At 40.6% G+C, this 11,806-nt stretch overlaps 2 protein-coding genes across 5 annotated transcripts in view; both read right to left on the bottom strand.

Annotated features, from left to right (window-relative positions):
- Positions 1 to 856: 856 nt before the first annotated feature.
- Positions 857 to 7,024, bottom strand: Tmem230 (transmembrane protein 230). 3 transcript variants are annotated; one of them, XM_010607529.1, is made up of 4 exons: positions 6,691 to 7,024; positions 4,969 to 5,093; positions 3,283 to 3,405; positions 857 to 1,913 (listed from the first exon to the last, which is right to left on the bottom strand). In XM_010607529.1, the coding sequence occupies exons 2-4, from the start codon at positions 5,065 to 5,067 to the stop codon at positions 1,773 to 1,775; spliced, it is 363 nt and encodes a 120-aa protein (XP_010605831.1). In that variant the 5' UTR covers positions 5,068 to 5,093; positions 6,691 to 7,024; the 3' UTR covers positions 857 to 1,772. The 3 variants fall into 3 exon arrangements, with proteins under 3 accessions (XP_010605831.1, XP_010605832.1, XP_010605833.1); XM_010607530.1 differs by having other exon boundaries at positions 6,798 to 7,024; XM_010607531.1 differs by having other exon boundaries at positions 6,888 to 7,024.
- An 854-nt stretch (positions 7,025 to 7,878) lies between these two features.
- The window catches only part of Pcna (proliferating cell nuclear antigen), a 4,513-nt gene continuing 585 nt past the window's right edge, over positions 7,879 to 11,806 (bottom strand). For both annotated transcript variants that reach the window (XM_010607528.3, XM_010607527.3), the window contains 5 exons: positions 10,699 to 10,796; positions 10,206 to 10,273; positions 9,253 to 9,447; positions 8,236 to 8,359; positions 7,879 to 8,157 (listed from right to left, as the gene is read on the bottom strand). In XM_010607528.3, the coding sequence (XP_010605830.1) occupies positions 8,078 to 8,157; positions 8,236 to 8,359; positions 9,253 to 9,447; positions 10,206 to 10,273; positions 10,699 to 10,796 (565 nt within the window). In that variant the 3' untranslated portion in view covers positions 7,879 to 8,077. The remainder of the gene's footprint in view (positions 8,158 to 8,235; positions 8,360 to 9,252; positions 9,448 to 10,205; positions 10,274 to 10,698; positions 10,797 to 11,806) is intronic.

Here is an 11,806-nt window from a genome sequence, read left to right as displayed (position 1 = left end):
TGCTAGGATTGCAGACATGTGCCACTACCCCAGGCTCAGTTTTCTATTTTTTTCTTTTTTTTTTTTTTTTTTGGTACTGGGGATTGAACTCAGGACCTTGCACTTGCAAGGCAGGTGCACTGCCAGTGAGCTAAATCCCCAGCCCTTAAAATTATTTATTGTTAAGAGTCCAAGAACTTTAGAGAACTGGGGTCCCCAGGCCCCCCTCCCATTACCAAATGCATCAAACTTGGAAGGTGCTTCAGGGTAGTTCCTGTCCCTTGTTTCCTGAGTCCTCTTCTCCATATACCTCACTCCACTAAAGATCTCCTCTGGTGCCACAGCTCAAAAAAGGCTGTATAAATATACCCACATTTCTATGTCCAGGCTCCAGCCTCCTGAACTGCAGCACACTGCACAACTCCTCCTTCACAGCTCCCCTTGGACACCTACAATTTAACACCCAAAAGTGAACTAATTTCCCCCCAAAACTTGCCCTATTCAAAGCCTTGCCCTATTCAAAGCTCTCCAAATCTCAACACTACAGCCAAATATCTACTTGCCCAAGCCTATAACCTCTGGTAGTTTGACAGGAAAACAAGGTGCCTACCTATAATCTTAGCACACAAGAGACTGAGGCAGGAGGATTGCTGCAATCTGAGGCCAGTCTGGGCTACACATTGAGTTCTAGGCCAGCCTAAAGTATACAGCAAGGTTTTGTTTTAAACAAACAAACAAAAGAATTTGAAAAGTAGAGTGTAACTTATAATTGCAGTTACCTAAAAACAAAGGCAGTCCTGGGTTGTGGGATCAAACATCATAAAATCATTACAGTTTTCTGAAATATGCTTAATGTGAACTCATTTTAAGTCTAGGATTTGGATTTTGACCGTTTAATTTCTTTTAAGTATATGTCCTTTTTGCAAGCAAGGAAACAGAATCAACCTAAAGCAATCTAGTCCTCCAGAGAGCAAAGCCAAGTCTTTCAATTTTTATCAGAAAGCTACTGCAGTCCCAGGTGTTAGCAATAAAGTTATAAACCTTGAATAACTTATCCACATTTTTCATTAGGAAAAGTCAAAAGTCCGGTCCTTCAAGGCGTGACATACAGAACATCTTCATCTACAAGAGACAAAATGACTCAAATAATTTGCTGGCAACCCTATTGAGAAACTAGGTCAGAGCTGGCCAAAGACTGGTTGTCAAGAGAAATTGTATTTGGAAAATTCACTCTACAGTGAAAAAATTCCTGGTTGCTATCAGTAACAAAGCTAGTAAAAAAATATTACAGAAGGACCCACACTGATATCTGATTTTACCCAGGTCTTCCACAGAACATGACAGTGCAGAGATATGTTTGAGGGTACTTAGATTAAAAATAAATTACTTAGGAAGGAAATGAGGCATATTGCATACTTCCATTTGCTATGACAAACTGACAATGAGGACTATTTCAAAGAAATTCTCAACTTTAAAGACAGTAGTAGTAGTAGAATCACTTTCCACTACAGAATGACTTCCTGCTTTTTAAGATAATTAACAATGCTATTCTTCCATGGCACCTATTCAAGTGGAAAAACTGGAGCTTTTGCCAGGGCCAGGAAATGAAAACAGCATGTATTAATTAGCTAATTGTAAGCTCAGTGAACATTTTTGGGATGGACCCATAAAATCTGACCACTGATTTGTTAAACTTCTACTAACTGCAAAATTCCTCAGCCCTTAAGCATGGTTTCTGTTCAATATTGTAAAGCTGGGTGTTGTTCCACTGTGACTCTTCTTGGGCTGATGTGCTAGTCATCAAAATCCGGAATGTCATCATAGGAGTAACCCCGGTAGCCTTTGGATGCGTAGTAGGCAATGCGCAGGTGGTAAAATCCTGGCAGGAACACCAGAATGCCAATGATCAGGACGGGAACGGCCCGGTCTGCCCCCTGGTGGCAGAAGAAAGAAAACATTACAGTAGTACCACCAAAGTTACATATTTTAAAATATGCCACAGACCTCATCTATAGATCATTATTTTATAATTTTCTGAATATCTTCTGTGGGTAGTACAGTACCAATGGAAATGTTTACAATTCCTTTCTGATTACAAACTGACAGAAAACTGTAAAGCACTAAAAACTATAAAGACATTATTCATTCTTTATTCAAATGAGATTGGCTTATTTCCTTATACTCCTTTTTCAAAGTTCTTAGTTGTGAAAACATTACACTGTGTCCCATAAGGCTCTTTATAACAAGCACTTGCCAGTATTACAAATTCTTCATTCCCAATGATGTATGTAACTGTATTGTATACCTAAAATATACCAATAAACTTAATGGAAAAACAAAAACAAAAACTCTTCCTAGGTTTGAACCATATGGTAATATTCCACTGAAATTGATGTACGATTTATTCCAGTGCCTACACAGCTGTCTGACACTGGTTCTTTTTCTCTTTCTGTAACTGTACAGAAAACCACAATAAACTTCTCTGTCTTCGTTTGTATCAGAGTAAGTTCAAGACAACTTAGACACCATGTACATATGGGGACAGCCCAAGAGAAAGAACCACCAAACACCACCTTCTGTTATATTGTCCCTCAAGAGGCGCTGCAACCAAATAGCAGTCTATTCAAGCCTCGTGCTTTCTCCCCAAACTGACCTATGCAGCTGTGACAACAGCATGTTACTCAGGCTACAATCTCTTACAGATCAGGAATCCTGGATGTCAGGCTCAGCTATGGTATTCCAAACTGTGGATGTGGACAAACCGCTAAATAGCTCAGAGGTCAAATCTGCCTACCTAACAACATCCACTTCAGAGAAATGAAGGGAAAAATTTATTGTTTTTTGTGTTGCTTTTGCAAATCTGGGGATTGAACCCAGGGTCCGTGCACTGACCTACATACAAATCTTGTTTAAGTTTTGTTTGCTGAGACAGGGTCTTGCTATGTAGTTCAGGCTGGCCTCAAACTTGTGGTGATACTCCTGTCTCAGCATCTTGTAATCAGTGCTGGGATTACAGGCATATACATGATTCCTGGCTTAATTTTTTATTTTGAGGCAGGGTCTTGCTAAGTTGCTTTGGCTTGATTCAACTCTGTAAGCCTCCTGTCTCAGCCTCCCAGTCTGCTGAGATTACAGGCGTGGGCCACAGTGCCCAGCTATAAAAGCATGTTTTATCAGAAAACAAAATATAAAAGAAATATTTTTTCTTCTTTCAGCTGGCATCTGTTGTACTAGATAGAATATAAAAATGATAAGCCCTAGCTCACATTTTAAAGGTTTTATGGCACACTGCCATCAGCTTACCCCTTTGCTGATGTAGCCGGACAACAGGAGGGAGCCTATGATAATAAGAAAAGCACCTATCAAAAACAGCACAGTGGCAAGTGCGATGGCCTTGTAGGGGATCTTAGGAGGGCTTTTCTTAAACTGGAAGAGAAACAAAAACAAAAGAAGATAAAAAAAGAACATCATGAAGACGGTAGGGATAGAACACTTTAAAGCAGGAAGGATAATTAAGAATCAAACTGGATGCTTCAAGTGTTTTAAAGTATGTATGTCTTATCACCCAATGCAGCTCCAGGAGAAAAAGGAAGGGGATAGACAATAGATGAAGCTCTAGCTATGCTCTAGCATCACTCCAAAGAGTCCTCGAGGGCTGCCATTCTGTTCAGGTTTAGCATTCTACAGAACCTTCCTTGCACTCTAATAAGTCACTATTTTATGGTCACTTGTTCATTACATGTATTTAGTAAATGTCTGGCACATGGAAGGGTGTACTGACCTATGGAGACTTTAGAGTGAACAAGCACCATGCTACGGAAAAGTAAAGAAGCGAAGTCATTTCTAGGATTGAAAGTAAGCACATTGTCAATGGTTTTAAAAACACAATTGCAGGGTGGGGGGTGTAGCTCAGCGGTGCTGCACCTGCCTGGCAAGTGGAAGGTCCTGAGTTCAAGTCCCAGTAACAGGGGAGGGGGGATAATTGCAGCTTTTTCTAAAGCACTGTCTTATGAACAAGTTCAATTCAAGGTTAAAAAACAAACTTTCTACGGTTAAGCTCATGGTTGAGTCTGATCTAATTGGATGGAAACTTCCCAGATCTATTTTTATCTCTCCTTCAAATACAGGTCCAAAGAGTACAAAGAACTGATTTATTTCTATTTAAAAGGATAAGTTTTGAGTTGGGCATGGTGGTGCACGCCTGTAATCCCAGCACTCAGGAGGCTGAGGCAGGAGGATTGCTGTGAGTTTGAGACCAGCCTGGGCTACAAAGTGAGTTCTAGGTCAGTCTCAACTACATAGTGAGACCCTGTCTCAAAAAAAAGGATAAATTTCTTCTACTTCATCGTTGGCTCAAGTCTTAGCAGCTAGAATATTCTTTTTTAAGGGGGGATGGGTAAAAGGAAATGCTATAGTATTACAGTACTTTATAGATAATAGCCAAGATAAGATACAAACTTAATATTCTTTTTTTTTGGTACCAGGGATCGAACGTAGGACCTTGAGCTTGCCAGGCAAGCACTGTGCTACTGAGCTAAATCCCCAGCCAATATTCCTTATTATTTAGTGTTTGTCACAAAGAATACCTTTAATAAAATGGACCTCATGACATCAGAAAGAAGAAAGATTTCCACTATCTGCTGGCTTCAGCAATTAGTTTCTCCTTTAAAAGATGAACTGACTTTAACTAAAGTGTAAATAAATGCAGTCTTTAAAATAATTTCACTTAAAACAAAGTCTGTTTATTTTATGGATAAATTTGAAGCTACAGGACTCTGGCATTACAACTAAAAATTTTTATAAACTGGAATTGGTTTGAAACTGCTGTGCCACAGTCCCCTTCTGCAAGTTAGGGCCAAAGAGTCTCAAAGATGAGTTTATTCCCTGTTGCTCCCTCTAATTCCAAGGGCCCATTAGCAAAACCTCCATCTAGAAGCTCTTCTTCCTAGCTGAACAGAAACAAAGCCAGCCAGTCAGTTCCCTTCTTACCTGAAGGTCAATGTAGCCATCATCTGTGCTGGAGAGCCTTGAGTATTTTACTTTACTACTGGGGATTCCAGTAGCCAGGTTGGTACGAGATGGCATCATAACACACTGATACAGCCAGCCTCAGTCTAAAACAAAAAGCTGTTATTGTCTGTAGCTGACAGTAGTACATTACAGCCAATGACTTCATTTACCATGTAATGGAGTTCTGGACCACCACGCTCACCTGGCAATTTAGACCTCACTGCTCTTAAAAACCTGATATTCCTGACAGTTAAACTATGACCTATGTACCTACTCTGGTCTGTTCAGTTTGGGTGACAGCCAGGACAGTCACCAAGAACCAGACCACAGTTTACCCTACCACCAATGTTCTGCCTGCTAATTTCCCCAAAGTCACACATGAAGTAGGTGGAAGAGTGGGGACTTAAATTCAGGTGCACCTGACATTGAAGTCCACATTTTTTGGTCACTCTGATATAGTATGGCCTGTCCCCTGCTCTAGCTTAGGAACATATATTCAAGAGATTTTCTTGTTTGCCAGGGAGGGAAGAAAAGGTAGGGAACAGCATACACTCACATTAGCATTTTGCTTCTTTTCCCTTGATATCTACCTTTTAATGCAAAGGATTTGTAAAGCTTCTAAATGTGGATCATCTACTGGCTATCAGTACTACACTAGTGTATTCAGATATGTCTATCTTCAGGTGCCGGGGCTGGAGGGTAGCTCAGTGGTTAAGCACACATGCTCACATGTCTACCTCCCTAGCTCATCCTGTTATGAAAACACTGAGTTCCATTTTCCAGATTGTGCAGGTACCTAAAAAAGTTGAATAAAAACCTGATTTATTGGGCTCCAGGTGTAGTCCAGTGGTACAGTACTTGCTTAGCATTAAACTTAAAGCCCTGGGTCTGATCCCCAATGTTCCCCAAAAGAAAAAACCAATTCTAAACATTGTTTAGAATATTCAAAGCAGCAATAAAATCATGGCAGGTTTGACAGTATGTACGGTTTTAAAACAATGAGACTTACATTTCAAAAATTTGAAATTTGTACACATTTCTTCCAAAAAGGCACAGAGTTATGTGAATAAAACAAAGCCTTGGTTAGGTGCCAGGTACTATTCTAAGTGCTTTATAAAAGCACTATTCTAAGTGCTTTATAAATATTTAACAACCAAAATAAACCGCACAGCTCAAGTTGCGTCGTGAAAGAACTGGTGTTAAATGTTTGTGTTACTTTTTATTATGTACTGGTCCAGCTATTGAACACTGAAATAATAATACTGCTTTAAAGGTTTGGTCAGCTGTGTTAAGTGCTCGGTTTTTAGGGTTGTGATGCAATGACACAATTCAATTCTGTAACAAAGTTCAAACTACCGATACATGGTAGTTTTGACGGCACACCTGATTCGTACTGGCGTTTTCAAAAAAAATTATGTACGTACTTTGCCATTAATTCACACACTCTTGCCAAAACAACAACAACAAAAATCCTAGGGAGCAAGGGAGTGGGAAGTTGTATGCTTATACCTGGCAAAGAGAAAGAATTCTAAAACGGAAAAGGAAGGACACGCAAGAGTATCTTTAAAGAATCAGTCCAAGTTTCCAACCGGCTTTTCAAAAGCCCCATGCAACTCCAATTCCCTCAGCACCTAAATGTTACATTTATAAAAGGTCAGTAAGTGACTGGCACTGAGCCTCGCATAACGCGCCTCTACATACGCTATTTTCCTGATAGCCTCCAGACGTCGCCACAGAGAGAAATAAGAACTGACGCGAATTCAGGCGTAAAACGAACAAAACCGGTTCTGGTGAGGCCAAGCGCGCACCGGCTGCACCCGGAGGCCGCGGGGTCGTCGTCCCGGGAGCGCAGGCTCGAGGAAGGCGCGCCTGTCCCGCCCGCCGCTCACACGGCTCACCAGAGCTCCAAGCCGCGCCGTCCGCTTGTAGGGAGCTCAGCTACCGAGAATTGCGGAGCAGACAGAAACCACATAGCACCGCCCGCCTAAATGCCAGCGGGTTCCACAACAACCGCGAGCGCGCCGGAAGTGGCGGATCGAATGAGGGCGCTCCGGAAGTGGCGTCACCGGGAGTGACGTCACTCACCGCCTGCAGGTCATGTCTGGGGCTATCCTTCCAGTGGGTCTGCACTTAGTGTTCGGGGAGCATCCCCATAAGGTTTTGGGTGACCTCGCAAGCCACTGGCCTACACTGGGGCAGGCGTGTGGTTATCCAGGATCCCCGCCCTCCTGGGTCATAGTTAGACACCGGGCAAACCTACATCAAAATTCTTACAAAGTGCCCTCAGGGTTATGGTAGCCAGATTCTCCGGAGGTGGAAATTGGGGCGAGAGCTACCATATCGCATCCCACTGCTCGAAGTACCCAGCCTTACACGGAGATGGGCCTTAAACAACTTTAAGGGTCCCTCACCAGGTTACCAGGCATTGCCCTGGTTTACCTGCCCAGAAGGGGCATTTTTCAGCATGTGAAGCTTTTTGAAAGGTCGTTCATTAAGGTACTATTTATACACCAACGCTGCAGTCCAGCCCTTTCTCTGGGGCTCACTGGCAGGCAGTAGTACTAACTGCTGGATATAGGGTTGTACAACCATCTGATAAACTGTCTGTCCAGGTATAACAAGACACCAATCACTGAATACACCAAACACAAAATACGTTGGAAAAAAGGATTGTAAGGGCCGGGGATTTAGCTCAGTGGTTCCTCCGCTTGTCTTTCAAGTGCGAGGACCCAAGTTGATTCCTGATACCAAAAAAATGAATACGACTAACTGTAAACCAACTTAACATGTGGCATCCCAGTAGCAGTTATTGACTTGCAAAATGAAGGCTGTCCGGTGACATTTGAAATTCAAATAACTTTATTTAAATTGAAAAATAGTCAAGCCTTTTGTTATTAAAAAAAATCACCAGGAGTATTTAAAGCAGTATTTCTAGGAGAGAATACAGGAAAATAGGTTATTTACAGAAAACATTATCTACATATGTACTCAGGTACAAATTTGGTGACAGAAAAGACTTCAGTACATGCTGGCATTTCGGAAGCTGTTCTCAAAAGAGCTGTTTTATTTTCTTGGATTTTAAGAATGCCTAAGATCCTTCTTCATCCTCGATCTTGGGAGCCAAATAGTACTTTAAATGTCCCATGTCAGCAATTTTATACTCTACAACTGAAAGACAAGAAAAGTGAGTTACTGAGGAGCATCCCATATGTGGCCACAAAACAAAGTTTAAATCTATTATCTTACCAAGGGGTACATCTGCAGACATACTGAGTGTTACTGTAGGAGAGAGTGGAGTGGCTTTTGTAAAGAAGTTCAGGTACCTCAGTGCAAAAGTGAGCTGAACAGGCTCATTCATCTCTATGGTAACCTACAGGAGAAAGAGATTGATTGCATTTGAAAACAAAGTTCCAATCCATTAGTTAATATACATTAAATAAAATGTACTAGCTACTTTGGAGGATGTAATGAAACCAATTTTTGAAGACATATAAAGCCAAAGTAGCATTTAACCTGTTTTTCTTTCCTATATCAACAAACAAAAACACACAATATGGGAAACTTTTCTTTATGAAAATACTTCTAATTACCGTAAGTCAGCTACTAGATGAAGGAATGAAATAAACTAAAATATTTCAACTTTGCAAACCCCAATGATTTAAAGGATCTAGGAGACTATTATGACAACTAAAAACATCCATACTCCTTGTACGTATAAGGGGTACACAACACACCACTGCCCATCTCTTGCTGTCCAAGCCCCCAAAGAAAAACACCCAGAATATCAAACCTCTAGACCAGTTTACAGGACATACAAGGCAGATGTTAATTAACATCCATATGCAATAGCAAAATCCAGACTGGAAAATTTGACAGTAACTTTCTTTCTTCAACTAAAAGACTATACACAAGTCTGTAAGAGCTAGAGTTTTAGGCCTACCCATTACCCTTCATTTGAGTTGTTCTCCTGCTCTCACTCATTTGGCAAAAGCAGAGGAAGTATCTCCAGAAAGTTAAAAATTAAGACAATCCTATCTTCAGAGTGTGTGTGGGTTTAACACACAAGTCCACTGTTCTGAGGTTTATAAATTGCTTGTAGATTTCAACAGCATCTTTCAGTTTTCACAAATTACATAGAATGCAATTCACTGTTACAATGGATGGTTTTAAGCAAGCATCTTAGTATTAAACAGTTGTATAATCATCTTCAAAGTCATTTCTATTCATTTAAATAGAAATTAAAAATTTAATTTTACTGCTTACAGCTTCCTCCTCTTTGTCAACATTACTGGTTTGTGACAACTTAATGTTTCCATTTCCAAGTTCTCCACTTGCAGAAAATTTCACTCCATCTTTTGCACATGATATTACAACCGCATCTCCAATGTGACTGAGGTCTCGGCATATACGTGCAAACTCACCAGAAGGCATCTTTACCACACAACTGTATTCTTGTTCCTACAAAACCAAAGTCAACAGTTAACACATTCCAGGGGACAAAACAAAGTCGTCCTCATAACCTTGCAGCTAAATCTAGAGAACATTAGAGTGTGACAAATGATGGTGCAAGCAGATGTATTTGCTTTCTCAAAGAAAACAAAGCACTAAGCATTGTAAATATCCCATTAATTCTTTCCTTTTTATGTGAACAAACCAGTCTTTAATAAGTTTCTAAGACATGCTTAAAATCTAACAAAAAGCAAGCATTTTAGGAAGAAAAGAAATGCATGGATGAATAATGCGAGTCACTACCCAGCAACACAATGAATTCAAGTAATAATGAACTTAAAAATTTCAGGGCTGTGGATTTAGCTCAGTGGTTCCACTGCCTGCCTTGCAAGCACAAGGGCGATCCCAGGTACTAAAAATAAATAAATAAATACATACATAAAATTAATAAACAAAAAATTTAAACTATCGTGGTTTAGAAAAACGACAAATCCATCATTTCAGCCTGGGCAACTTGGTGACTCTGGAACATGCACCATATTTAAGATCTAGTAATACGAATTAAAGCCTACTTCCTAACAGAACTTTTTCTACAAGTATACCTGCCAAGTGTGTGACTAATCAATGGCAAAGTATCCAATTTTTTGGAAAATGCTAATACAAACAAGATGTGATTAAATGTCCTTAAAACTCCTGTGTTGATAGTTTGAACTGTTATAGAATTATCACGACTGTGTACAGCACACTATAATTAGAAATATACTCACTGGAATTCCAAGTTGTTCAACATCTAAATCCATTAACTTCATTTCATAGTCGGATACTTTCTCCTGATCTACCAATGAAAGCAAATGTTATTAAAGGCATGTGTTCATAATAATGATGTAAATTTTACAATCATCATAAACACACAAACATTATCTTCAAATTCTCACACCTTTGAGAAATTAAATACACAGCCTTTTGTTTTTGTTTGGGGCGAGGGGAGTTCTGGGGGATTGAACCCAGGGCCTTTGCATGGAAGTTTATACTCAGCCCTTTTAAAGTACAAATTTTGCTGGACATGGTGGCTCTTATCTGTAATCCCAACACTTGGAGGCTAAGGCAGGAGGACTGCCAACTTAGACAACATAGTGAGAGACCTTGTGTCATAAATAAATAAAAATTTGTGACAGGGTATCATCAAGTCTCTGCATTGCCTCCAACTAACACTGCACTTTATAACCATACACTGTAATGCAGTAAAAGGATGCAACTTACTTGGTGCTTCAAATACTAGTGCCAGGGTGTCTGCATTATCTTCGGCTCTTAGGGTAATAATGTCTTCATTGCCAGCGCATTTTAATATTTTGGACATACTGAAACACAGAAGATACAGAGTTTAAAAAATCAACATTACCTGCCTAACATCTAGATTTCCAAAGCAACGAGTTAGCATTTGCACACATTAGGCTGTGGAAGGAACTGGTGAGGACGCAGAGTAAAACACCATTGGAAGAAGTGAATACGGATGCAGCCATTTTGAATGCAACCTGGCACCCTTCCATCACGTTACATCTTTGTGGACGAATGAAAGAGTATTTCCTTCTTTTGTTTCTTTCTTTTTTGTTACTGTGGTTGGAACTCAGGACCTTGCACTTGTGAGGCAGGTAGTGGAACCACTGAACTCAATCCCTGGCCCTAAAAGAGTATTTTCTGAATTGCAATGCCCTTCTGTGGGCAAAGTAAATTACACTTCAATGAGACTTAAAGGTAATATAATAAACGTATTAAAACACGCCGGGTGTGGTGGCTCACGCCTGTAATCCCAGCACTCGGGAGCCTGAGCCTGAGGTAGGAGGAACGCTGTGAGTTGAGACCAGCCTGGGCTACACAGTGAGTTCCAGGTCAGTCTCAACTACACAGTGAGAACCTGTCTCAAAAAACAAAACAAAACAAAAAAAACGTATTAAAACACACTGCATGTATGGTGGGTAAATACTGTGTTTTTCAGAAGTTTTAAAAAATATACACGTGGACTGGATAGGTAGTGACCAGGAAGTTAAAGCCCCTGTCGTGGGTAAATTTTCCTGCAAATTCAGGATCTGTAAGAATAGCTGAGACCCCGAACACCTATTGTCCCCACTTAAAGATGACAGAATGACAATTCTCACTACTGCACAATATAAGGTGGTTGAAGTCAACTAGAACTAAGGTTTCCTCTCCATCACTTCTGGAGTTTAATGAGCAAAGAGCCCTAAAGTGACTTGGGGGACCGTGGAGAAGCCGGTCATTTTCCCGCCACGGCAGGCTTTGTGACTTTGGCGCGGAAAGAGCCGGTTTGCGCCGCTGCCAGCGCGGGCTTTTCGGAACCGCGCGCTCCTCTGGG

This window comes from Fukomys damarensis, unplaced genomic scaffold (genome assembly GCF_012274545.1).
Source record: "Fukomys damarensis isolate Sample0158 unplaced genomic scaffold, DMR_v1.0_HiC HiC_scaffold_7, whole genome shotgun sequence".
Lineage (NCBI taxonomy): Eukaryota > Metazoa > Chordata > Mammalia > Rodentia > Bathyergidae > Fukomys > Fukomys damarensis.
The sequence above is the reverse complement of the archived record's forward strand: the minus strand, read 5'-3'. Positions and strand labels throughout refer to the sequence as shown.